Source organism: Urocampus carinirostris, chromosome 2, assembly GCF_059441175.1.
Source record: "Urocampus carinirostris isolate Australia breed hairy pipefish chromosome 2, RoL_Ucar_1.0, whole genome shotgun sequence".
Lineage (NCBI taxonomy): Eukaryota > Metazoa > Chordata > Actinopteri > Syngnathiformes > Syngnathidae > Urocampus > Urocampus carinirostris.
Genome location: NC_142350.1, coordinates 46,901,464 through 46,925,960, shown reverse-complemented (window position 1 = coordinate 46,925,960; position 24,497 = coordinate 46,901,464). Strand labels below are relative to the sequence as shown.

The following is a 24,497-nucleotide window of genomic DNA, read 5'->3' as shown; positions in this document are numbered from 1 at the left end:
CTAAGATGTGTTAGGACTCCGTTAGAAATACCCTTACACATTTCTTACACTGTTCCTGTGTGTGTCCTCCAGCCCTGGCTGCCAGCGGTGGACAGCTCCCTCTTTCCAGTCTTGAGGGCGGTGGGGGAGCCAAGATGATGCTGGGGACCTCAGGGGGCCAGGGCGGGGCTCTGGCGTCCTCTCTTTTCCTCAACCACCCGGCCCTCCTCCACATGGGCCAGGGGCCAGGTGCCGGCCTACTGAGTGCAGCCTTGGCCAAAGCCTCCTCGCGTCAGTCTCCTTTCGCCCACTCGGCCAGCAGCATCAGTCCCACACTATGCTCCCCATCCCCCTGCTCCAGCCCCGCATCCTCCTGCTCCTCGACCGAGATGGTGCACAGCCCTAAGATGGAGTGATGCCGGCCGGCCAATCAGAGAGGAGGAATTGAAAGACGGACATGAAGCGGGCATCTCTGGCCTTTCACACCAAAGCTAGCTCTTCCTCACTCTCTCGCGCCTTTGTTTCTTTCCGGACCTTCTTCGTCCTTCCCTCCCGCGCTTCCCGATACCAAAAATCCCACAGATTGGAAGAGGAGGGAAGGACGAGGAGGGGGAGGAACCAGAAGGCGGGAAGTGGGAAGACCGAAACCAAAAATCTTTTTTCTTTTGTTTCGTCAGCATCAGCGTGGCGCCTCAAGCGACGAGGTTCACCATCCAGCGTCTAAACCAAAAATAACAAAAGAAGACCAAGGAGGACTAACGGAGGGTTTTTTTTGCGGGTCTGGCGAGGAAGAGGAGGAGACGTTTGAAACCAAAAATAGAACCTTGAAGAACACACAAAAAATGACAACCATACCAAAATCCCAAATACCAAAAAATACGGAGAGAAAAGCTTTATTCCAAGGACATGTAAATATATAGTCAAGCTATCCAGGACCACTGAGACACTCATCAATCCTCATCCATTTCATAGCATTAGCTTAGCATCGCCTTCTTTAGATGTAGCTCATTACCATCTCGCTCCAAACGTGAGCACAGATTGGTCGCCGCTGCCGTCAATCAAGCTGCGCACGTTTGGCGTCCTCATCCATCCACGTCCGATTGCCATCCAACGCTGAAAACAGAAACCAAAGCATTTTTCGGAGGTTTATTCAAAATCCTCGTCCTAGACTGCACCCTAATAGGTCGGTGGTGGGCCTGGGGGTCCAAAGCAGGAACCATGACCCAGAGCCCTGCCCCCAAGCCCTGCCTCTCTTGGGTCGTCTGCTCGACTTGAAATCCATAGAAAAATTTCCCCGTTGAAAGGGAAAAGTCCTGTTCATCAGAACCGGGGTAGGTCTGTGGAACCCAACCCACAAAACGGGCCAGTTTGAACCCACCCAAGCGAAGGGGTGGGACACAGGGCCTACAGGATTTAACTAAAGGATACCAAAAATCAACCAAACCAAAAAGAGACAACCCGATGACTGAGCGAAGCAAACCAAAAATCACCAACCAAAATGTGTCTGGAGGGAGGAGGGGCGGACTTTTAGGGGGCACGGCCCACAAAGCGCATAGAACAGCTGAAGCTTCTAATATCCGCAGGGCTCTGCCCCCGCCCGCCTGCACCTCCCCCTCCCTCCCAGCAGATAGAAGCAAACGACCTCACTGAACTAAATTTTCTTCTTTTCTGTCAGGTTGCTGTGATGCCGTTTTTTCTCGTACTGTACTTTCCCGTAGCTTATTACAAAGGTCAACACTCATCTGCAGTCTTGGTTTTGATGACTTTTTCTATTGATTTTTTGATATACTAAATCCGAATACTTCAACCTTTTTTTGATCGTCGCAATCTTTGTTGCTAGAGCCAATCGTAAAAAAACACATTTTTCCGGGCATAATGGCTGTGTACTCGTCATTAACAATTTGGGAAAAACAAAACAGCAATTTAAATTATGTTTCAATGTGTCGGGGTGGATGCCATAAATGTGGACACAAAATACAATTTTGAAAAAGGATTTATCCACAGAAAAGGAATCGGTATTGGATAGTGTACAGGAACAGAACATCAAAGTTTACTCTGATGTTCAGAATTCAAAGACATTAAAGCTATGCTAACACAGGCTCAACAAAACAACCCTGTTACATAATGTTGAAACACTAACTAGATCTACATGAACCAAACATGAAGAAAGCTTACTAAAAAGCTGTGACTCAACAAAAACATAAAAGAAAACTCAATTTTAACCAAAACAAAGACCACACAAAAATATGTTGTGACATTAATTGTACCTGAACAAAAACAAGAAAGAAAGATAATTTAGGATATGTAGGAACAAAACACAGGGTTAAATGGTAAATGGTCTGCATTTATATAGCGCTTTTCAAGTCAATGAATACCTCCCAAAGCACTTTACAATGTGCTTCACACTTACCCATTCACACACACACCAATAGCGGCCATGCAGCCATGCAAGGTGTTGACCTGCTTATTGGGGGCATTAGGGATCACACGGGTGTGTTAAATCCTTGAAAACGCTTGAATTTAAATGTTGTCTTTTCAAGGATTGAAAACTGCTTACATTTTGGGTGAAGTGCTTGTAAATGGTTAAATTGTTGCCACAATTCACAACAGAGGACACTGACCCTGCTCTAAGTGGCTTCTCTTTGCCATTGCATTTCTTTCCTCGTCATTGCCAGCAGCTGACATTAGTTTGTAAGGCATTATCCTATGTAGCGTCGTCACGCCCTAGAGGACAGGTGTATGCCACACCTAAACATGGTGTTCTGAAATGTGTATTAGTGTAAGGAATCATAGTTATGGGAGGAACTTCCTGCAATTGAAAATGTAAGCTACATATTACTGTCATTTTTACCCGAAACTTATGAGGAGAAATTTGTCTCCCAAGCAAATATACTGAGTTTGCAATTTTCTCTAGATCTAAAATTAATTTGTTTTGATAAATGCACTCACCACATTCAAAATTGCATATGTAAATTGCAGTTATATTCGTGGCTCTTCAAAATACATAATTCACACTGGAGTTTTTTCTTTTAATAGTACTAGAGAATTGGCTTTAAAATTCCTTAAAAGGTGCTGAAACCCTGAAAACATTAGAGACCAATGCAGAACATACAGGATATTTGAAATATAACTTACTCTCACTGAACAAAAACTTAAAAGAGAGACATGTAGAATATCTCAGAATTCTAGCTAACAAACTGGACAAAAACATGCAAGAAATAAATCACAGTTCATGTTGAAACTCCACCTCTTACTGAACTTAAGGATTAAAGAAATACATTTGCTAGAACACTAACACTAACCGCACATAACATGAAAAGACGACACAGGACATATTAAGACACTAACTCACTAAACAAAAACAAAATAAAGAAGACACGGGGAAGTGTTGCAATGGTAATGTTATCAATTGTTTGTTAAGAAGTTATTCAGAGAGTCTTCATTTTGTAGTTTACCAGGCACTTAAAATAAGGAGAAAAGACACCAGTAATTATTTGGAGCTTGCAAGGAGAACAGGATGATAGTACTAGCACAGAGGAATAAGGGGAAATAAACCTTGTTTTCTTCATCATTAGCTCAGGAGGTAGGGAGCTCATCTTGGGATCAAGAGGTTGCAGGGTCGATTTCCAGCTCCTCCGTCTTATATTTTGAGGTTTCCTTGGGCAAGACACTGAATACCTAATGCCTTGCATGGCTGACGCTGCTATCGGTTAGTTAGTGTGTGATGCTTTGGGAGGTCTTCTTTGACTTGAAAAGGGCTATATAAATGTAGACCATTCACATTTACATTTGACTGTAAAAACCCACAAGATGTACAATGTTCAGCCTGATCGAGTGATCAATGGTAAAAATAGAACAACCCTGTCATTGTAAGCATTCTTGACCAAAATCGAGCAACCATGGCATTACAAGCGTGCTTCATAGCAAGTGTTCAATGATCAAAATAGAACCACCCTCGTATTACAAGCATTTTTTAATTGTAAGCGTTCAGTGATTAAAATAGAAAGATCCTTGCACTATAAGCATATTCCATGTTAGTATTTATTGATCAAAATAGAAGAAGTGTAACACTGATTTCAACAAATGTATAGTACACATACAATCAGGTATGCATAAGACTGTTTGATTCCTTTTATCGTAGGAACAAAATGGGGCCACACCTGCCAAAAATACCAGAATGAATTCCGTTATTTTTACGTAATTGTATGTATTTAACGTTTGTTTAAATATGCATAATTTGTTAGACACATTTTGCTATGGTGACACGTACACAGCTGAAATCCCAGAGCAGGTTTAGACCTGGTGACCGATAAATTACTGTGATGGAAAAATGGTTCCCATATTCTGATCAGTGTGTCAGAAAGTACAAGATAAAGCAATCAAAACCTAGACTGCAAACCAAAAGTAATTTTTCCCTGCCCAGGTTACATGACAAGCCTACTCGCTTACAACACAAAACTCGTTGTTTTCTTTTTGTAGTTGTGCTAGAATTTTTCATCAGGTGGTTAAGAAAAAAAAAAGACTGAAAATCTAGCTTCCAGATTTGTATTTATTTTTCCCATTAAAGGCTAAAAAACCAAACAAACAAAATAGACGTGAAGTGACGCAGTTTTGTTGTAGGCGGGCAAACACAAGGCAAGACTTTGATTGTCGCCATGGTGACTTAGTAGGCTTGCCAGCGACCCCCCCCCCATCCCCAAAAAATGGCGGCAAGTGGGGCCCGTTTACCCAAAGAGTTTTCAGCTCGGGCCCAGAGGTTGCTCGGCAGAGCCTTTCGGTCCACGAGGACTCTTTAGACGGAATGTATCTGTTAGTGCTTCTATAGATTTTTTGTAGTCAAAAAAGAAAAAGGAAAAAAAAAACAATCTATGTTCTACTACTGATTACTTATTGCCAATGTATTGAAGAAGAAAAAAAAGACTTGAGATGAAAAAAAAAACAATCTTAAAACATTGATTTTTAGACCAAAAATTTCAACTATCTCTCTTTTTTTGTTTGAAATTTAGACTTTTGATTGTACTATTTATTCAGGGTAGGGTTGTTTTTTTCCTGTGCTATTTATTTGTTAATTTATTTTCCGGGATGGATGTAACAATGTTAAACAATCCCCACTTCTCAGGTGGTCTTCGGTTTGCGAGTCGGCCGAGTCATTGACGTGCCAATTTTCTTCTTTGATATGAAATGCCTAAAAGTGTTTTTTTTTCATACTAAGACAACTTTGTGAGTGTAAATTTTGTTTCAGTCCCTTAAAATCGAAGACCACCTGCACTGTTTTTTTCTTTTGGGGTACAGTGAATTTTTTGTCAGCAGAGCAAAACGTTGACGTTTTGAATAATCCCCCCCCCCCTCGCTACAGGGAGAAACTGAAAGCTTTACTGCTACGTGACCAAAAAAGAAGCGAAACACAAAATTTTAATTTTATTTTTTGGGGGAATCAAGTTTGTCACTTAAACTCTTCCCCTTTTTTAGGTTGTGTTCTGTCATCCAGCTGTGGATGTAAAAGAGAGATAGTTCATCATATACCTCATGCTCTGATGATAAACCAAATAGATGAATGCTTTAAACTAAAAAGAAAGGTGGGGGTCAGGTGGGTTCAGGAATTGGGGAGAGAGGGTGTGTGAGGATGTTGTGCTGAATTTGTCTGGGCTTTTTCACATTTCAAATTTGTAACATGATTGTCAAACAGTAATAATGTCACAAACAGTGTGCAAGTGCACAATAATAGTCAGAATAAACCAACCCTGGCATTATAAGCAACCTTTTTTGCAAGCGTTCATGAGTCAAAATAACCAAAACCTGGCAGTGTAAGAAATTTTTGCAAGTGTTCAATAGTCACAATGAACCGACCCTGGCCTTGTACTGAACCTTTTTTCCAGGCGTTCAATAGTCAAAATAACCAAAACCTGGCGGTATAACAAACCTTTTTTGAAAATGTTCAATAGTCAAATCTGGTGATATAAGTAAAAATTGCAAGTGTTCAATAGTCAGAATAAACATGATTGTCAAACAAAGAATATCCAACTCTGGCATTATAAGCAATCATCTTTGCAAGTGCTCAGTAGTCGAAATAAAATAAAAAACTCATTGTAAGCAATCCATTTTGCAAGTGTTAAACAATAAAAAGAAACACTAGAATTGCAAGCATTCTTCATTGCAAATCAGAATAAAATCAAATGTAATATTAATATTACAATTTGTCTTGTAAATGGAGTAAAAATCGTCCTTGCGATAAACGATAATAAGCATATAAAATTCACAAGAAAAAAAACCCAAAAAGAAGCTAATTAGATAGGGAAAATAACAACCCTACAAAACTTAGCAGACAAAATTTCTCGGGAACAAGAATAAAAAAATCGGCTCACAAAAATTATAAGACATTTCCGAGAAACAAAAGTAAAAAAAAATCAGCTCTGCAGTAAAGAATTGTCAACCCTCCCAAAAAAGAAAATTAAATTAAATTCAGAAGAAAAACCAAAGCAAAAAAATCGGCCTCCCAAAAAAATTGTCTAAAAACAATTAATTTGTAATCAAAACAAATTTAATGTAAAAAAATGGACCTACAAAAAAGAATGGTCTCCCAAAAGAAACAATTAGAATCCCGAAGAAAACAAAAGAAAAATTCTGCCCTGCGATAAAAAATACTTTCACAAAAAGGTTAATCACATTAATAAAAAAGAAAAATATATATTTTTTCTGTTGTACTAATAAAAATAATTAGCTTAATATTAAGCTTAATTAGAGTTGAAGGGGGTTCCACTAATCCATGCACAACTCATGCACCCCCCGACCACCCAATTTTAACTACCCACAATCCCCTTGGCACTGTTGTTCTTGGAAAGCCCTTCTTTCGTTCGGAAGGGGCTCTGCCCGACTGTCGCTGGGTGACACTTGTGCCGATCCAGGGTCCTGGCCCGCCCACTCCCCATCCTTTTAGCGAAATGATACCAAAGTTTAAGCCCCGCTCCGGAGTAGGTGCTCCTCCCACTTGCTGATCCTGCCTCCTTTCTGCTGGATTCCAGTAGTTTCGTTCCTGAGACCCTTTAATATTTACTGTCATACCTCGCTACTTGATCATAATCCATGCGGGAATCGGTTCCGAAATGTTTTTTCCCATCATAAATAATATTGATTTTAATAGGTTCCTACATGTTCCAAAATATGAATAAAAACATTTACCTAAGCAACCATCAATACCTAAGATATTAAAGGATCGTAATTTAAAAGTGTAAATCATGAAGATTAAACCTTGTAAAGATAAAATTATAAAACAATTGTAATGTTTTCACTGTACCTTTGACCAGTAGGTTAATGGCAGATGCTCGTAAATGCTTGGGACCCATCATTGGCATCAAAAAAGGCCATGAAATTCACTAAATCACAATATAATGAGATGTTGTCCCTTTTCAAACATCGTTAGGACAGTGCCGTTTGACAAAAATGTACTCATCAGGATTTAACATAACGATAAAATTACTGTACCTTTTAAGCAGTAGTTCGATAACAGTCATATGCCATTCTCGTATTTCACAATCAATCGAATCACACTCTTTTACTTCCTTTCTTGGGACCCATTATTATTGGCAAAAAGGCAACAAAACGCACTAAATCACAAAAGAATGAGATGGTGGCCCCTTTTTTTAACACAATCAGAAAGGCGCCAATTGACCAAATGGCAATAAAACAATCGTCAAAATGAATTGTCGGACTGACAATTTATTTCCAAATAAAAGAATGCACACAAACATCAATAATTATTTCAATACGTGCATAATAAAGATTAGACATGATAAAGATAAAAATATATAACAATTTTAAAGTATTTACTGTACCTTTATGCCACGGTTTGTTGGCAGAGACTCCCTTCTCCCTTCTCACTTCACTTTTTCCCTGATTTTCTTGTTTCCTTCCACTTATCACCAACTTTCCTGGGACAAAAATGCAATGAAACACACTACCTGTATTCACGATAAAATGAGATATGGTCCTTTTTTTAAACACAATCGGGATGGCGCTGTTTGACCAAGCAGGCAAAAAAATGCCAGTTGGTTAGCATCATTTGGAGGGATCATCAGTTCAACAAGGCTTGAGAATCGTTTGTCTTAATCGCCTTTTGTTGCCTATCGGGTCAATTGTGCCTAAAAAGGGACCACATCTCATTTTATTGTGACCGTGTGCTTTACCGCCGTGTTTTATTGCCTTTTTTGGTCGATAAAATGGGTGATGAGAAAGTTAAGGGACAAGGGGAAGGATAAGAGAACACTGATCGAGTTGCAAAAGGATATGATTGCAAAACATGCAATTGAACTATCGAACTGCTGCTAAAAGTAAAGCTTTAAAATTATTTTATTTTCAATCTTTATCATCTTTACATTTCAATAATTAGCATTTTTAGATACACATTTTATTCCTATTTGGGCTATTTTGGAATGCATTGGAACGGATAAAATCAATACAAGACCACTATGGGTCTTTAGCCTTATGCTAAAGTTAATGTTCTTGAATTTTTGGTTTATGCAACCTTTTGGGGGTTTTATGGACTTGAACATTCAAGAAAAACCAAAGAATGAAACTGCTGGAAACCGAAAAACAGGCTAACATAGCGTTAAATCTTTCTCGCTACGCAACATCTGCTCCTATCCCCGACATCCCGAATCAAACCAAAGACTTATTTGATTCCGACATAAAAAGTGTCACCCAGCAACTGTCCGACTGTTTTACAACCTCAAAGGGAAAGAATATGAATTCTAATGAAGATGACGAAATGTATATTTTTTGAGTATTTGTCGTCGGGCAGAAGAAAATAATCTGAATTATGATGATCTTGAGGAACTTTCTTGGTATCTTTGTAGCTGTTTTGATCCCGTTTTGAGTTTTTTACTCCCTTAAAACCTGCTCCCCTTTTTGTCGTTTTTTTTTTGTTCCACAACCCCCCTGTACCTTGACACCCCCTCCCCTTCCCCTGTGTGTGAGGGTTTCTTTCCAGAGGGAGGTGTTATTTTTTTTTAAATTTTTTTTTAATTTTTTCGTTTTTTTGCGACTTTCTGTTCCTGTAGCTTTATTTTAGCCCCGTCGGTCTGTGTTTACGTTTTTGGATGAATGGTGACGTAACCTCCCCTTCCTATTTCCTATTGTGTCTTTTATCACATGACAACCCCCCCCCCACCCCTCCCCCAATCCTCGTAGTAGCTACCTTTTAATGTTTATCTTGGAAAAAAGTAAAAAGTAACTGCTTGTTCATTGTACAGTGCTGTTCATTTTAAGTCATTTTTGTAACTGAACGTGTTTCATTCATCCAAATAAAAAAAGCAGGAAATAAAAACGAGTGATTTCCAATACGCTCTTATTGTGAAACAGTGAGCAATGACAATGTTCTACCACTAGAGGGCCACAGAAAACTTTAAGGCTCTAAATATCTGACCCAAAGTGGGGTTTGCACCAACAACTTGAATTGTCTCATGCTCTATCAAACTATATGTTAGATTGGACATAATTTTAAAATTTCAGGGTTCTACAATCTATCATAACTTTTGGCAGGACATCAAAGGGTCATAAACTTCTATCGTCCAATGTGAGGCTCAAACTCACGACCCCAAAATTAAGAGTCAGATGCTCAGCCAAATTGAGCTAGTCAGCCTAAGAACTTGTTTTAACATAAGTTTCAAATGTCAAGGTTCCACAATCTCTATCGTAAAACTTTTAGCAGGACATCAAAAGGATCATAAACTTCTATTGCCAAAAATGGTTTCAAACTCATGACCCAGATATTGACAGTTTCATAATCTAATAAATTGGACGGCAAAATCATTGTTTTGAAATTTATTTCGAATTCCAGGTTTGCTCATAAATTTCTCACCCTTCATGTGACTTGAATCCATGACACTGAGATTAAAAAGTTAATTTTCTGCAGAATTGGGCTAGTCAGCGTCAAATTTCAGGTTCCACTGCTACAAATGCATGTTGGGCTATGAACATCATTGTCATCTTATATTTAAATTACAAGTTTAATAATCTCCATCGTAAAACTTTTGTCAGAGAATCAAAAAGGTCAAATTCTTCTCACACCCGACGTGGGGATCGAACCCACGACCTTGAGATTAAGAGTCTCATGCTCTACCAAACTGAGCTAGTTGGGCTATGGACTTCAGTGTCATCTGATATTTAAATTTCAGGTTTCATAATCTCTATCGTAAAACTTTTGTCATAGCATCAGATTTGTCAAATTCTTCTCACACCCGACATGGGGATCGAACCCACGACCCTGAGATTAAGAGTCTCATGCTCTACCGAACTGAGCTAGTTGGGCTATGAACACCAGTGTCATCTGATATTTAAATTACATCTTTAATAATCTCCATCGATAAACTTTTGTCAGAGCATTAAAACAGTCAAAATCTTCTCTCACCTGATGTGGGAATCGAACCCACGACCCTGAGATTAAGTGTCTCATGCTCCACCCAACTGAGCTAGTTGGGCTATGAACACCAGTGTCATCTAATTTTTAAATTTCAAGTTTAATAATCTCCATCGTAAAACTTTTGTCAGAGCATTAAAACAGTCAAAATCTTCTCTCACCTGATGTGGGGATCGAACCCACGAGCCTGAGATTAAGTGTCTCATGCTCCACCGAACTGAGCTAGTTGGGCTATGAACACCAGTGTCAACTGATATTTAAATTACATCTTTAATAATCTCTCCATTGAAAAACTTTTGTCAGAGCATTAAAACAGTCAAAATCTTCTCTCACCTGATGTGGGGATCGAACCCACGACCCTGAGATTAAGTGTCTCATGCTCCACCGAACTGAGCTAGTTGGGCTATGAACATCAGTGTCATCTGATGTTTAAATTTCAAGTTTAATAATCTCCATCGTAAAACTTTTGTCAGAGCATCAAAACGGTCAAAATCTTCTCACACCCGACGTGGGGATCGAACCCACGACCCTGAGATTAAGAGTCTCATGCTCTACCGAACTGAGCTAGTTGGGCTATGAACACCAGTGTCATCTGATATTTAAATTACATCTTTAATAATCTCCATCGATAAACTTTTGTCAGAGCATTAAAACAGTCAAAATCTTCTCTCACCTGATGTGGGGATCAAACCCACGACCCTGAGATTAAGTGTCTCATGCTCCACCGAACTGAGCTAGTTGGGCTATGAACACCAGTGTCATCTAATTTTTAAATTTCAAGTTTAATAATCTCCATCGTAAAACTTTTGTCAGAGCATTAAAACAGTCAAAATCTTCTCTCACCCGACGTGGGGATCGGACCCACGACCCTGAGATTGAGTGTCTCATGCTCCACCGAACTGAGCTAGTTGGGCTATGAACATCAGTGTCATCTGATATTTAAATTTCAAGTTTAATAATCTCCATCGTAAAACTTTTGTCAGAGCATCAAAACGGTCAAAATCTTCTCACACCTGATGTGGGGATCGAACCCACGACCCTGAGATTAAGTGTCTCATGCTCCACCGAACTGAGCTAGTTGGGCTATGAACATCAGTGTCATTTAATTTTTAAATTTCAAGTTTAATAATCTCCATCGTAAAACTTTTGTCAGAGCATTAAAACAGTCAAAATCTTCTCTCACCTGATGTGGGGATCGAACCAACGACCCTGAGATTAAGAGTCTCATGCTCTACCGAACTGAGCTAGTTGGGCTATGAACACCAGTGTCATCCGATATTTAAATTACATCTTTAATAATCTCTCCATTGAAAAACTTTTGTCAGAGCATTAAAACAGTCAAAATCTTCTCTCACCTGATGTGGGGATCGAACCAACGACCCTGAGATTAAGAGTCTCATGCTCTACCGAACTGAGCTAGTTGGGCTATGAACACCAGTGTCATCTGATATTTAAATTACATCTTTAATAATCTCTCCATTGAAAAACTTTTGTCAGAGCATTAAAACAGTCAAAATCTTCTCTCACCTGATGTGGGGATCGAACCCACGACCCTGAGATTAAGTGTCTCATGTTCCACCAAACTGAGCTAGTTGGGCTATGAACATCAGTGTCATCTGATATTTAAATTTCAAGTTTAATAATCTCCATCGTAAAACTTTTGTCAGAGCATCAAAACGGTCAAAATCTTCTCACACCCGACGTGGGGATCGAACCCACGACCCTGAGATTAAGAGTCTCATGCTCTACCGAACTGAGCTAGTTGGGCTATGAACACCAGTGTCATCTGATATTTAAATTACATCTTTAATAATCTCCATCGATAAACTTTTGTCAGAGCATTAAAACAGTCAAAATCTTCTCTCACCTGATGTGGGAATCGAACCCACGACCCTGAGATTAAGTATCTCATGCTCCACCGAACTGAGCTAGTTGGGCTATGAACACCAGTGTCATCTAATTTTTAAATTTCAAGTTTAATAATCTCCATCGTAAAACTTTTGTCAGAGCATTAAAACAGTCAAAATCTTCTCTCACCTGATGTGGGGATCGAACCCACGACCCTGAGATTAAGTGTCTCATGCTCCACCGATCTGAGCTAGTTGGGCTATGAACACCAGTGTCAACTGATATTTAAATTACATCTTTAATAATCTCTCCATTGAAAAACTTTTGTCAGAGCATTAAAACAGTCAAAATCTTCTCTCACCTGATGTGGGGATCGAACCCACGACCCTGAGATTAAGTGTCTCATGCTCCACCGAACTGAGCTAGTTGGGCTATGAACATCAGTGTCATCTGATGTTTAAATTTCAAGTTTAATAATCTCCATCGTAAAACTTTTGTCAGAGCATCAAAACGGTCAAAATCTTCGCACACCCGACGTGGGGATCGAACCCACGACCCTGAGATTAAGAGTCTCATGCTCTACCGAACTGAGCTAGTTGGGCTATGAACACCAGTGTCATCTGATATTTAAATTACATCTTTAATAATCTCCATCGATAAACTTTTGTCAGAGCATTAAAACAGTCAAAATCTTCTCTCACCTGATGTGGGGATCAAACCCACGACCCTGAGATTAAGTGTCTCATGCTCCACCGAACTGAGCTAGTTGGGCTATGAACACCAGTGTCATCTAATTTTTAAATTTCAAGTTTAATAATCTCCATCGTAAAACTTTTGTCAGAGCATTAAAACAGTCAAAATCTTCTCTCACCCGACGTGGGGATCGAACCCACGACCCTGAGATTAAGTGTCTCATGCTCCACCGAACTGAGCTAGTTGGGCTATGAACAGCAGTGTCATCTGATATTTAAATTTCAAGTTTAATAATCTCCATCGTAAAACTTTTGTCAGAGCATCAAAACGGTCAAAATCTTCTCACACCCGACGTGGGGATCGAACCCACGACCCTGAGATTAAGAGTCTCATGCTCTACCGAACTGAGCTAGTTGGGCTATGAACATCAGTGTCATCTGATATTTAAATTTCAAGTTTAATAATCTCCATCGTAAAACTTTTGTCAGAGCATCGAAACGGTCAAAATCTTCTCACACCCGACGTGGGGATCGAACCCACGACCCTGAGATTAAGAGTCTCATGCTCTACCGAACTGAGCTAGTTGGGCTATGAACACCAGTGTCATCTGATATTTAAATTACATCTTTAATAATCTCCATCGATAAACTTTTGTCAGAGCATTAAAACAGTCAAAATCCTCTCTCACCTGATGTGGGGATCGAACCCACGACCCTGAGATTAAGTGTCTCATGCTCCACTGAACTGAGCTAGTTGGGCTATGAACACCAGAGTCATCTAATTTTTAAATTTCAAGTTTAATAATCTCCATCGTAAAACTTTTGTCAGAGCATTAAAACAGTCAAAATCTTCTCTCACCCGACGTGGGGATCGAACCCACGACTCTGAGATTAAGTGTCTCATGCTCCACCGAACTGAGCTAGTTGGGCTATGAACATCAGTGTCATCTGATATTTAAATTACATCTTTAATAATCTCCATCGATAAACTTTTGTCAGAGCATTAAAACAGTCAAAATCTTCTCTCACCTGATGTGGGGATCGAACCCACGACCCTGAGATTAAGTGTCTCATGCTCCACCGAACTGAGCTAGTTGGGCTATGAACATCAGTGTCATCTGATATTTAAATTTCAAGTTTAATAATCTCCATCGTAAAACTTTTGTCAGAGCATCAAAACAGTCAAAATCTTCTCACACCCGATGTGGGGATCGAACCCACGACCCTGAGATTAAGAGTCTCATGCTCTACCGAACTGAGCTAGTTGGGCTATGAACACCAGTGTCATCTAATTTTTAAATTTCAAGTTTAATAATCTCCATCGTAAAACTTTTGTCAGAGCATTAAAACAGTCAAAATCTTCTCTCAGCCGCCGTGGGGATCGAACCCACGACCCTGAGATTAAGAGTCTCATGCTCTACCGAACTGAGCTAGTTGGGCTATGAACACCAGTGTCATCTGATATTTAAATTACATCTTTAATAATCTCTCCATTGAAAAACTTTTGTCAGAGCATTAAAACAGTCAAAATCTTCTCTCACCTGATGTGGGGATCGAACCCACGACCCTGAGATTAAGTGTCTCATGCTCCACCGAACTGAGCTAGTTGGGCTATGAACATCAGTGTCATCTGATGTTTAAATTTCAAGTTTAATAATCTCCATCGTAAAACTTTTGTCAGAGCATCAAAACGGTCAAAATCTTCGCACACCCGACGTGGGGATCGAACCCACGACCCTGAGATTAAGAGTCTCATGCTCTACCGAACTGAGCTAGTTGGGCTATGAACACCAGTGTCATCTAATTTTTAAATTTCAAGTTTAATAATCTCCATCGTAAAACTTTTGTCAGAGCATCAAAACGGTCAAAATCTTCGCACACCCGACGTGGGGATCGAACCCACGACCCTGAGATTAAGAGTCTCATGCTCTACCGAACCGAGCTAGTTGGGCTATGAACACCAGTGTCATCTAATTTTTAAATTTCAAGTTTAATAATCTCCATCGTAAAACTTTTGTCAGAGCATTAAAACAGTCAAAATCTTCTCTCACCTGATGTGGGGATCAAACCCACGACCCTGAGATTAAGAGTCTCATGCTCCGGCGAACTGAGCTAGTTGGGCTATGAACACCAGTGTCATCTAATTTTTAAATTTCAAGTTTAATAATCTCCATCGTAAAACTTTTGTCAGAGCATTAAAACAGTCAAAATCTTCTCTCACCTGATGTGGGGATCGAACCCACGACCCTGAGATTAAGTGTCTCATGCTCCACCGAACTGAGCTAGTTGGGCTATGAACAGCAGTGTCATCTGATATTTAAATTTCAAGTTTAATAATCTCCATCGTAAAACTTTTGTCAGAGCATCAAAACGGTCAAAATCTTCTCACACCCGACGTGGGGATCGAACCCACGACCCTGAGATTAAGAGTCTCATGCTCTACCGAACTGAGCTAGTTGGGCTATGAACATCAGTGTCATCTGATATTTAAATTTCAAGTTTAATAATCTCCATCGTAAAACTTTTGTCAGAGCATCAAAACGGTCAAAATCTTCTCACACCCGACGTGGGGATCGAACCCACGACCCTGAGATTAAGAGTCTCATGCTCTACCGAACTGAGCTAGTTGGGCTATGAACACCAGTGTCATCTGATATCTAAATTACATCTTTAATAATCTCCATCGAAAAACTTTTGTCAGAGCATTAAAACAGTCAAAATCTTCTCTCACCTGATGTGGGGATCGAACCCACGACCCTGAGATTAAGTGTCTCATGCTCCACCGAACTGAGCTAGTTGGGCTATGAACACCAGTGTCATCTGATATTTAAATTTCAAGTTTAATAATCTCCATCGTAAAACTTTTGTCAGAGCATCAAAACAGTCAAAATCTTCTCACACCCGACGTGGGGATCGAACCCACGACCCTGAGATTAAGAGTCTCATGCTCTACCGAACTGAGCTAGTTGGGCTATGAACACCAGTGTCATCTGATATTTAAATTACATCTTTAATAATCTCTCCATTGAAAAACTTTTGTCAGAGCATTAAAACAGTCAAAATCTTCTCTCAGCCGCCGTGGGGATCGAACCCACGACCCTGAGATTAAGAGTCTCATGCTCCACCGGACTGAGCTAGTTGGGCTATGAACACCAGTGTCATCTAATTTTTAAATTTCAAGTTTAATAATCTCCATCGTAAAACTTTTGTCAGAGCATCAAAACGGTCAAAATCTTCTCACACCCGACGTGGAGATCGAACCCACGACCCTGAGATTAAGAGTCTCATGCTCTACCGAACTGAGCTAGTTGGGCTATGAACACCAGTGTCATCTGATATCTAAATTACATCTTTAATAATCTCCATCGAAAAACTTTTGTCAGAGCATTAAAACAGTCAAAATCTTCTCTCACCTGATGTGGGGATCGAACCCACGACCCTGAGATTAAGTGTCTCATGCTCCACCGGACTGAGCTAGTTGGGCTATGAACACCAGTGTCATCTAATTTTTAAATTTCAAGTTTAATAATCTCCATCGTAAAACTTTTGTCAGAGCATTAAAACAGTCAAAATCTTCTCTCACCTGATGTGGGGATCGAACCCACGACCCTGAGATTAAGTGTCTAATGCTCCACCGAACTGAGCTAGTTGGGCTATGAACACCAGTGTCATCTAATTTTTGAATTTCAAGTTTAATAATCTCCATCGTAAAACTTTTGTCAGAGCATTAAAACAGTCAAAATCTTCTCTCACCCGACGTGGGGATCGAACCCACGACCCTGAGATTAAGAGTCTCATGCTCTACCGAACTGAGCTAGTTGGGCTATGAACACCAGTGTCAGCTGATATTTAAATTACATCTTTAATAATCTCCATCGATAAACTTTTGTCAGAGCATTAAAACAGTCAAAATCTTCTCTCACCTGATGTGGGAATCGAACCCACGACCCTGAGATTAAGTGTCTCATGCTCCACCGAACTGAGCTAGTTGGGCTATGAACACCAGTGTCATCTAATTTTTAAATTTCAAGTTTAATAATCTCCATCGTAAAACTTTTGTCAGAGCATTAAAACAGTCAAAATCTTCTCTCACCTGATGTGGGGATCGAACCCACGACCCTGAGATTAAGTGTCTCATGCTCCACCGAACTGAGCTAGTTGGGCTATGAAAACACGTGTCATCTGATATTTAAATTACATCTTTAATAATCTCTCCATTGAAAAACTTTTGTCAGAGCATTAAAACAGTCAAAATCTTCTCTCACCTGATGTGGGGATCGAACCCACGACCCTGAGATTAAGTGTCTCATGCTCCACCGAACTGAGCTAGTTGGGCTATGAACAGCAGTGTCATCTGATATTTAAATTTCAAGTTTAATAATCTCCATCGTAAAACTTTTGTCAGAGCATCAAAACAGTCAAAATCTTCTCTCACCCGACGTGGGGATCGAACCCACGACCCTGAGATTAAGAGTCTCATGCTCTACCGAACTGAGCTAGTTGGGCTATGAACACCAGTGTCAGCTGATATTTAAATTACATCTTTAATAATCTCCATCGATAAACTTTTGTCAGAGCATTAAAACAGTCAAAATCTTCTCTCACCTGATGTGGGAATCGAACCCACGACCCTGAGATTAAGTGTCTCATGCTCCACCGAACTGAGCTAGTTGGGCTATGAACACCAGTGTCATCTAATTTTTAAATTTCAAGTTTAATAATCTCCATCGTAAAACTTTTGTCAGAGCATTAAAACAGTCAAAATCTTCTCTCACCTGATGTGGGGATCGAACCCACGACCCTGAGATTAAGTGTCTCATGCTCCACCGAACTGAGCTAGTTGGGCTATGAAAACACGTGTCATCTGATATTTAAATTACATCTTTAATAATCTCTCCATTGAAAAACTTTTGTCAGAGCATTAAAACAGTCAAAATCTTCTCTCACCTGATGTGGGGATCGAACCCACGACCCTGAGATTAAGTGTCTCATGCTCCACCGAACTGAGCTAGTTGGGCTATGAACAGCAGTGTCATCTGATATTTAAATTTCAAGTTTAATAATCTCCATCGTAAAACTTTTGTCAGAGCATCAAAACAGTCAAAATCTTCTCTCACCCGACGTGGGGATCGAACCCACGACCCTGAGATTAAGAGTCTCATGCTCCACCGAACTGAGCTAGTTGGGCTATGAACACCAGTGTCATCTAATTTTTAAATTTCAAGTTTAATAATCTCCATCGTAAAACTTTTGTCAGAGCATTAAAACAGTCAAAATCTTCTCTCACCTGATGTGGGGATCGAACCCACGACCCTGAGATTAAGTGTCTCATGCTCCACCGAACTGAGCTAGTTGGGCTATGAACACCAGTGTCATCTAATTTTTAAATTTCAAGTTTAATAATCTCCATCGTAAAACTTTTGTCAGAGCATTAAAACAGTCAAAATCTTCTCTCACCTGATGTGGGGATCGAACCCACGACCCTGAGATTAAGTGTCTAATGCTCCACCGAACTGAGCTAGTTGGGCTATGAACACCAGTGTCATTTAATTTTTAAATTTCAAGTTTAATAATCTCCATCGTAAAACTTTTGTCAGAGCATTAAAACAGTCAAAATCTTCTCTCACCCGACGTGGGGATCGAACCCACGACCCTGAGATTAAGAGTCTCATGCTTTACCGAACTGAGCTAGTTGGGCTATGAACACCAGTGTCATCTGATGTCTAAATTACATCTTTAATAATCTCCATCAAAAAACTTTTGTCAGAGCATTAAAACAGTCAAAATCTTCTCTCACCTGATGTGGGGATCGAACCCACGACCCTGAGATTAAGAGTCTCATGCTCTACCGAACTGAGCTAGTTGGGCTATGAACACCAGTGTCATCCGATATTTAAATTACATCTTTAATAATCTCTCCATTGAAAAACTTTTGTCAGAGCATTAAAACAGTCAAAATCTTCTCTCACCTGATGTGGGGATCGAACCCACGACCCTGAGATTAGGTGTCTCATGCACCACCGAACTGAGCTAGTTGGGCTATGAACACCAGTGTCGTCTGATATTTAAATTACATCTTTAATAATCTCTCCATTGAAAAACTTTTGTCAGAGCATTAAAACAGTCAAAATCTTCTCTCACCTGATGTGGGGATCGAACCCACGACCCTGAGATTAAGTGTCTCATGCTCCACCGAACTGAGCTAGTTGGGCTATGAACACCAGTGTCATCTAATTTTTAAATTTCAAGTTTAATAATCTCCATCGTAAAACTTTTGTCAGAGCATTAAAACAGTCAAAATCTTCTCTCACCTGATGTGGGGATCGAACCCACGACCCTGAGATTAAGTGTCTAATGCTCCACCGAACTGAGCTAGTTGGGCTATGAACACCAGTGTCATCTGATTTTTAAATTACATCTTTAATAATCTCCATTGAAAAACTTTTGTCAGAGCATTAAAACAGTCAAAATCTTCTCTCACCCGATGTGGGGATCGAACCCACGACCCTGAGATTAAGAGTCTCATGCTCTACCGAACTGAGCTAGTTGCGCTATGAACATCAGTGTCATCTGATATTTAAATTACATCTTTAATAATCTCTCCATTGAAAAACTTTTGTCAGAGCATTAAAACAGTCAAAATCTTCTCTCACCTGACGTGGGGATCGAACCCACGACCCTGAGACTAAGAGTCTCATGCTCTACCGAACTGAGCTAGTTGGGCTATGAACACCAGTGTCATCTAATTTTTAAATTTCAAGTTTAATAATCTCCATCGTAAAACATTTGTCAGAGCATTAAAACAGTCAAAATCTTCTCTCACCCGATGTGGGGATCGAACCCACGACCCTAAGATTAAGAGTCTCATGCTCTACCGAACTGAGCTAGTTGGGCTATGAACATCAGTGTCATCTGATATTTAAATTTCAAGTTTAATAATCTCCATCGTAAAACTTTTGTCAGAGCATTAAAACAGTCAAAATCTTCTCTCACCTGATGTGGGAATCGAACCCACGACCCTGAGATTAAGTGTCTCATGCTCCACCGAACTGAGCTAGTTGGGCTATGAACACCAGTGTCATCTAATTTTTAAATTTCAAGTTTAATAATCTCCATCGTAAAACTTTTGTCAGAGCATCAAAACAGTCAAAATCTTCTCTCACCTGATGTGGGGATCGAACCCACGACCCTGAGATTAAGTGTCTCATGTTCCACCAAACTGAGCTAGTTGGGCTATGAACATCAGTGTCATCTGATATTTAAATTTCAAGTTTAATAATCTCCATCGTAAAACTTTTGTCAGAGCATCAAAACGGTCAAAATCTTCTCACACCCGACGTGGGGATCGAACCCACGACCCTGAGATTAAGAGTCTCATGCTCTACCGAACTGAGCTAGTTGGGCTATGAACACCAGTGTCATCCGATATTTAAATTACATCTTTAATAATCTCTCCATTGAAAAACTTTTGTCAGAGCATTAAAACAGTCAAAATCTTCTCTCACCTGTGTGGGGATCGAACCCACGACCCTGAGATTAAGAGTCTCATGCTCTACCGAACTGAGCTAGTTGGGCTATGAACACCAGTGTCATCTGATATTTAAATTACATCTTTAATAATCTCCATCGATAAACTTTTGTCAGAGCATTAAAACAGTCAAAATCTTCTCTCACCTGATGTGGGGATCGAACCCACGACCCTGAGATTAAGTGTCTCATGCTCCACCGAACTGAGCTAGTTGGGCTCTGAACACCAGTGTCATCTAATTTTTAAATTTCAAGTTTAATAATCTCCATCGTAAAACTTTTGTCAGAGCATTAAAACAGTCAAAATCTTCTCTCACCTGATGTGGGGATCTAACCCACGACCCTGAGATTAAGTGTCTCATGCTCCACCGAACTGAGCTAGTTGGGCTATGAACATCAGTGTCAACTGACATTTAAATTTCAAATTTAATAATCTCCATCGTAAAACTTTTGTCAGAGCATTAAAACAGTCAAAATCTTCTCTCAACCGACGTGGGGATCGAACCCACGACCCTGAGATTAAGAGTCTCATGCTCTACCGAACTGAGCTAGTTGGGCTATGAACACCAGTGTCATCTGATATTTAAATTACATCTTTAATAATCTCCATCGATAAACTTTTGTCAGAGCATTAAAACAGTCAAAATCTTCTCTCACCTGATGTGGGAATCGAACCCACGACCCTGAGATTAAGTGTCTCATGCTCCACCGAACTGAGCTAGTTGGGCTATGAACACCAGTGTCATCTAATTTTTAAATTTCAAGTTTAATAATCTCCATCGTGAAACTTTTGTCAGAGCATTAAAACAGTCAAAATCTTCTCTCACCTGATGTGGGGATCGAACCCACGACCCTGAGATTAAGTGTCTCATGTTCCACCGAACTGAGCTAGTTGGGCTATGAACACCAGTGTCATCTGATATTTAAATTACATCTTTAATAATCTCCATCGATAAACTTTTGTCAGAGCATTAAAACAGTCAAAATCTTCTCTCACCTGATGTGGGGATCGAACCCACGACCCTGAGATTAAGTGTCTCATGCTCCACCGAACTGAGCTAGTTGGGCTATGAACATTAGTGTCATCTGATATTTAAATTTCAAGTTTAATAATCTCCATCGTAAAACTTTTGTCTGAGCATTAAAACCTTCTCTCACCTGATGTGGGGATCGAACCCACGACCCTGAGATTAAGTGTCTCATGCTCCACCGAACTGAGCTAGTTGGGCTATGAACATTAGTGTCATCTGATATTTAAATTTCAAGTTTAATAATCTCCATCGTAAAACTTTTGTCAGAGCATCAAAACGGTCAAAATCTTCGCACACCCGACGTGGGGATCGAACCCACGACCCTGAGATTAAGAGTCTCATGCTCTACCGAACTGAGCTAGTTGGGCTATGAACACCAGTGTCATCTGATATCTAAATTACATCTTTAATAATCTCCATCGAAAAACTTTTGTCAGAGCATTAAAACAGTCAAAATCTTCTCTCACCTGATGTGGGGATCGAACCCACGACCCTGAGATTAAGTGTCTCATGCTCCACCGAACTGAGCTAGTTGGGCTATGAAGACCAGTGTCATCTGATATTTAAATTACAACTTTAATAATCTCCATCGAAAAACTTTTGTTAGAGCATCAAAACGGTCAAAATCTTCTCTCACCCGACGTGGGGATCGACCCCACGACCCTGAGATTAAGTGTCTCATGCTCCACCGAACTGAGCTAGTTGGGCTATGAACATCAGTGTCATCTGATATTTAAATTACATCTTTAATAATCTCCATTGAAAAACTTTTGTCAGAGCATTAAAACAGTCAAAATCTTCTCTCACCTGATGTGGGGATCGAACCCACGACCCTGAGATTAAGTGTCTCATGTTCCACCAAACTGAGCTAGTTGGGCTATGAACATCAGTGTCATCTGATATTTAAATTTCAAGTTTAATAATCTCCATCGTAAAACTTTTGTCAGAGCATCAAAACGGTCAAAATCTTCGCACACCCGACGTGGGGATCGAACCCACGACCCTGAGATTAAGAGTCTCATGCTCTACCGAACTGAGCTAGTTGGGCTATGAACACCAGTGTCATCCGATATTTAAATTACATCTTTAATAATCTCTCCATTGAAAAACTTTTGTCAGAGCATTAAAACAGTCAAAATCTTCTCTCACCTGTGTGGGGATCGAACCCACGACCCTGAGATTAAGAGTCTCATGCTCTACCGAACTGAGCTAGTTGGGCTATGAACACCAGTGTCATCTGATATTTAAATTACATCTTTAATAATCTCTCCATTGAAAAACTTTGTCAGAGCATTAAAACAGTCAAAATCTCCTCTCACCTGATGTGGGGATCGAACCCACGACCCTGAGATTAAGAGTCTCATGCTCTACCGAACTGAGCTAGTTGGGCTATGAACACCAGTGTCATCTAATTTTTAAATTTCAAGTTTAATAATCTCCATCGTAAAACTTTTGTCAGAGCATTAAAACAGTCAAAATCTTCTCTCACCTGATGTGGGGATCGAACCCACGACCCTGAGATTAAGTGTCTCATGCTCCACCGAACTGAGCTAGTTGGGCTATGAACATCAGTGTCATCTGATGTTTAAATTTCAAGTTTAATAATCTCCATCGTAAAACTTTTGTCAGAGCATCAAAACGGTCAAAATCTTCGCACACCCGACGTGGGGATCGAACCCACGACCCTGAGATTAAGAGTCTCATGCTCTACCGAACTGAGCTAGTTGGGCTATGAACACCAGTGTCATCTGATATTTAAATTACATCTTTAATAATCTCCATCGATAAACTTTTGTCAGAGCATTAAAACGGTCAAAATCTTCTCTCACCTGATGTGGGGATCGAACCCACGACCCTGAGATTAAGTGTCTCATGCTCCACCGAACTGAGCTAGTTGGGCTATGAACATCAGTGTCATCTGATGTTTAAATTTCAAGTTTAATAATCTCCATCGTAAAACTTTTGTCAGAGCATCAAAACGGTCAAAATCTTCGCACACCCGACGTGGGGATCGAACCCACGACCCTGAGATTAAGAGTCTCATGCTCTACCGAACTGAGCTAGTTGGGCTATGAACACCAGTGTCATCTGATATTTAAATTACATCTTTAATAATCTCTCCATTGAAAAACTTTTGTCAGAGCATTAAAACAGTCAAAATCTTCTCTCACCTGATGTGGGGATCGAACCCACGACCCTGAGATTAAGTGTCTCATGCTCCACCGAACTGAGCTAGTTGGGCTATGAACAGCAGTGTCATCTGATATTTAAATTTCAAGTTTAATAATCTCCATCGTAAAACTTTTGTCAGAGCATCAAAACGGTCAAAATCTTCTCACACCCGACGTGGGGATCGAACCCACGACCCTGAGATTAAGAGTCTCATGCTCTACCGAACTGAGCTAGTTGGGCTATGAACACCAGTGTCATCTGATATCTAAATTACATCTTTAATAATCTCCATCGAAAAACTTTTGTCAGAGCATTAAAACAGTCAAAATCTTCTCTCACCTGATGTGGGGATCGAACCCACGACCCTGATATTAAGAGTCTCATGCTCTACCGAACTGAGCTAGTTGGGCTATGAACATCAGTGTCATCTGATATTTAAATTTCAAGTTTAATAATCTCCATCGTAAAACTTTTGTCAGAGCATCAAAACGGTCAAAATCTTCTCACACCCGACGTGGGGATCGAACCCACGACCCTGAGATTAAGAGTCTCATGCTCTACCGAACTGAGCTAGTTGGGCTATGAACACCAGTGTCATCTGATATCTAAATTACATCTTTAATAATCTCCATCGAAAAACTTTTGTCAGAGCATCAAAACGGTCAAAATCTTCTCACACCCGACGTGGGGATCGAACCCACGACCCTGAGATTAAGAGTCTCATGCTCTACCGAACTGAGCTAGTTGGGCTATGAACATCAGTGTCATCTGATATTTAAATTTCAAGTTTAATAATCTCCATCGTAAAACTTTTGTCAGAGCATCAAAACGGTCAAA

At 40.0% G+C, this 24,497-nt stretch overlaps 1 protein-coding gene and 20 non-coding genes across 22 annotated transcripts in view; 1 reads left to right on the top strand and 20 right to left on the bottom strand.

Moving 5' to 3' along the window:
- The window catches only part of pou2f2b (POU class 2 homeobox 2b), an 83,566-nt gene extending 74,268 nt beyond the window's left edge, over window positions 1–9,298 (top strand). Inside the window, exon 15 of one of the 2 annotated variants that reach the window (XM_088326780.1) lies at window positions 73–9,298. In XM_088326780.1, the coding sequence (XP_088182906.1) occupies window positions 73–395 (323 nt within the window). In that variant the 3' untranslated portion in view covers window positions 396–9,298. The remainder of the gene's footprint in view (window positions 1–72) is intronic. The other variant, XM_088326781.1, reaches the window with a different exon arrangement.
- A 740-nt stretch (window positions 9,299–10,038) lies between these two features.
- trnak-cuu (transfer RNA lysine (anticodon CUU)) lies at window positions 10,039–10,112 on the bottom strand. The gene has a single exon. It is a non-coding gene; the product is annotated as a tRNA-Lys (tRNA).
- A 778-nt stretch (window positions 10,113–10,890) lies between these two features.
- On the bottom strand, window positions 10,891–10,964 carry trnak-cuu (transfer RNA lysine (anticodon CUU)). The gene has a single exon. It is a non-coding gene; the product is annotated as a tRNA-Lys (tRNA).
- A 1,120-nt stretch (window positions 10,965–12,084) lies between these two features.
- trnak-cuu (transfer RNA lysine (anticodon CUU)) lies at window positions 12,085–12,158 on the bottom strand. The gene has a single exon. It is a non-coding gene; the product is annotated as a tRNA-Lys (tRNA).
- Window positions 12,159–12,766: 608 nt separating this feature from the next.
- On the bottom strand, window positions 12,767–12,840 carry trnak-cuu (transfer RNA lysine (anticodon CUU)). Its single transcript has one exon. It is a non-coding gene; the product is annotated as a tRNA-Lys (tRNA).
- Window positions 12,841–13,276: 436 nt separating this feature from the next.
- On the bottom strand, window positions 13,277–13,350 carry trnak-cuu (transfer RNA lysine (anticodon CUU)). The gene has a single exon. It is a non-coding gene; the product is annotated as a tRNA-Lys (tRNA).
- Window positions 13,351–13,446: 96 nt separating this feature from the next.
- trnak-cuu (transfer RNA lysine (anticodon CUU)) lies at window positions 13,447–13,520 on the bottom strand. The gene has a single exon. It is a non-coding gene; the product is annotated as a tRNA-Lys (tRNA).
- Window positions 13,521–14,638: 1,118 nt separating this feature from the next.
- On the bottom strand, window positions 14,639–14,712 carry trnak-cuu (transfer RNA lysine (anticodon CUU)). Its single transcript has one exon. It is a non-coding gene; the product is annotated as a tRNA-Lys (tRNA).
- A 606-nt stretch (window positions 14,713–15,318) lies between these two features.
- On the bottom strand, window positions 15,319–15,392 carry trnak-cuu (transfer RNA lysine (anticodon CUU)). The gene has a single exon. It is a non-coding gene; the product is annotated as a tRNA-Lys (tRNA).
- Window positions 15,393–15,488: 96 nt separating this feature from the next.
- Window positions 15,489–15,562, bottom strand: trnak-cuu (transfer RNA lysine (anticodon CUU)). Its single transcript has one exon. It is a non-coding gene; the product is annotated as a tRNA-Lys (tRNA).
- Window positions 15,563–15,828: 266 nt separating this feature from the next.
- On the bottom strand, window positions 15,829–15,902 carry trnak-cuu (transfer RNA lysine (anticodon CUU)). The gene has a single exon. It is a non-coding gene; the product is annotated as a tRNA-Lys (tRNA).
- Window positions 15,903–16,680: 778 nt separating this feature from the next.
- On the bottom strand, window positions 16,681–16,754 carry trnak-cuu (transfer RNA lysine (anticodon CUU)). The gene has a single exon. It is a non-coding gene; the product is annotated as a tRNA-Lys (tRNA).
- Window positions 16,755–17,362: 608 nt separating this feature from the next.
- Window positions 17,363–17,436, bottom strand: trnak-cuu (transfer RNA lysine (anticodon CUU)). Its single transcript has one exon. It is a non-coding gene; the product is annotated as a tRNA-Lys (tRNA).
- A 2,824-nt stretch (window positions 17,437–20,260) lies between these two features.
- trnak-cuu (transfer RNA lysine (anticodon CUU)) lies at window positions 20,261–20,334 on the bottom strand. The gene has a single exon. It is a non-coding gene; the product is annotated as a tRNA-Lys (tRNA).
- A 1,448-nt stretch (window positions 20,335–21,782) lies between these two features.
- On the bottom strand, window positions 21,783–21,856 carry trnak-cuu (transfer RNA lysine (anticodon CUU)). The gene has a single exon. It is a non-coding gene; the product is annotated as a tRNA-Lys (tRNA).
- A 606-nt stretch (window positions 21,857–22,462) lies between these two features.
- trnak-cuu (transfer RNA lysine (anticodon CUU)) lies at window positions 22,463–22,536 on the bottom strand. Its single transcript has one exon. It is a non-coding gene; the product is annotated as a tRNA-Lys (tRNA).
- A 608-nt stretch (window positions 22,537–23,144) lies between these two features.
- trnak-cuu (transfer RNA lysine (anticodon CUU)) lies at window positions 23,145–23,218 on the bottom strand. Its single transcript has one exon. It is a non-coding gene; the product is annotated as a tRNA-Lys (tRNA).
- Window positions 23,219–23,484: 266 nt separating this feature from the next.
- Window positions 23,485–23,558, bottom strand: trnak-cuu (transfer RNA lysine (anticodon CUU)). The gene has a single exon. It is a non-coding gene; the product is annotated as a tRNA-Lys (tRNA).
- A 268-nt stretch (window positions 23,559–23,826) lies between these two features.
- trnak-cuu (transfer RNA lysine (anticodon CUU)) lies at window positions 23,827–23,900 on the bottom strand. Its single transcript has one exon. It is a non-coding gene; the product is annotated as a tRNA-Lys (tRNA).
- A 266-nt stretch (window positions 23,901–24,166) lies between these two features.
- Window positions 24,167–24,240, bottom strand: trnak-cuu (transfer RNA lysine (anticodon CUU)). Its single transcript has one exon. It is a non-coding gene; the product is annotated as a tRNA-Lys (tRNA).
- A 96-nt stretch (window positions 24,241–24,336) lies between these two features.
- trnak-cuu (transfer RNA lysine (anticodon CUU)) lies at window positions 24,337–24,410 on the bottom strand. Its single transcript has one exon. It is a non-coding gene; the product is annotated as a tRNA-Lys (tRNA).
- Window positions 24,411–24,497: the final 87 nt, after the last annotated feature.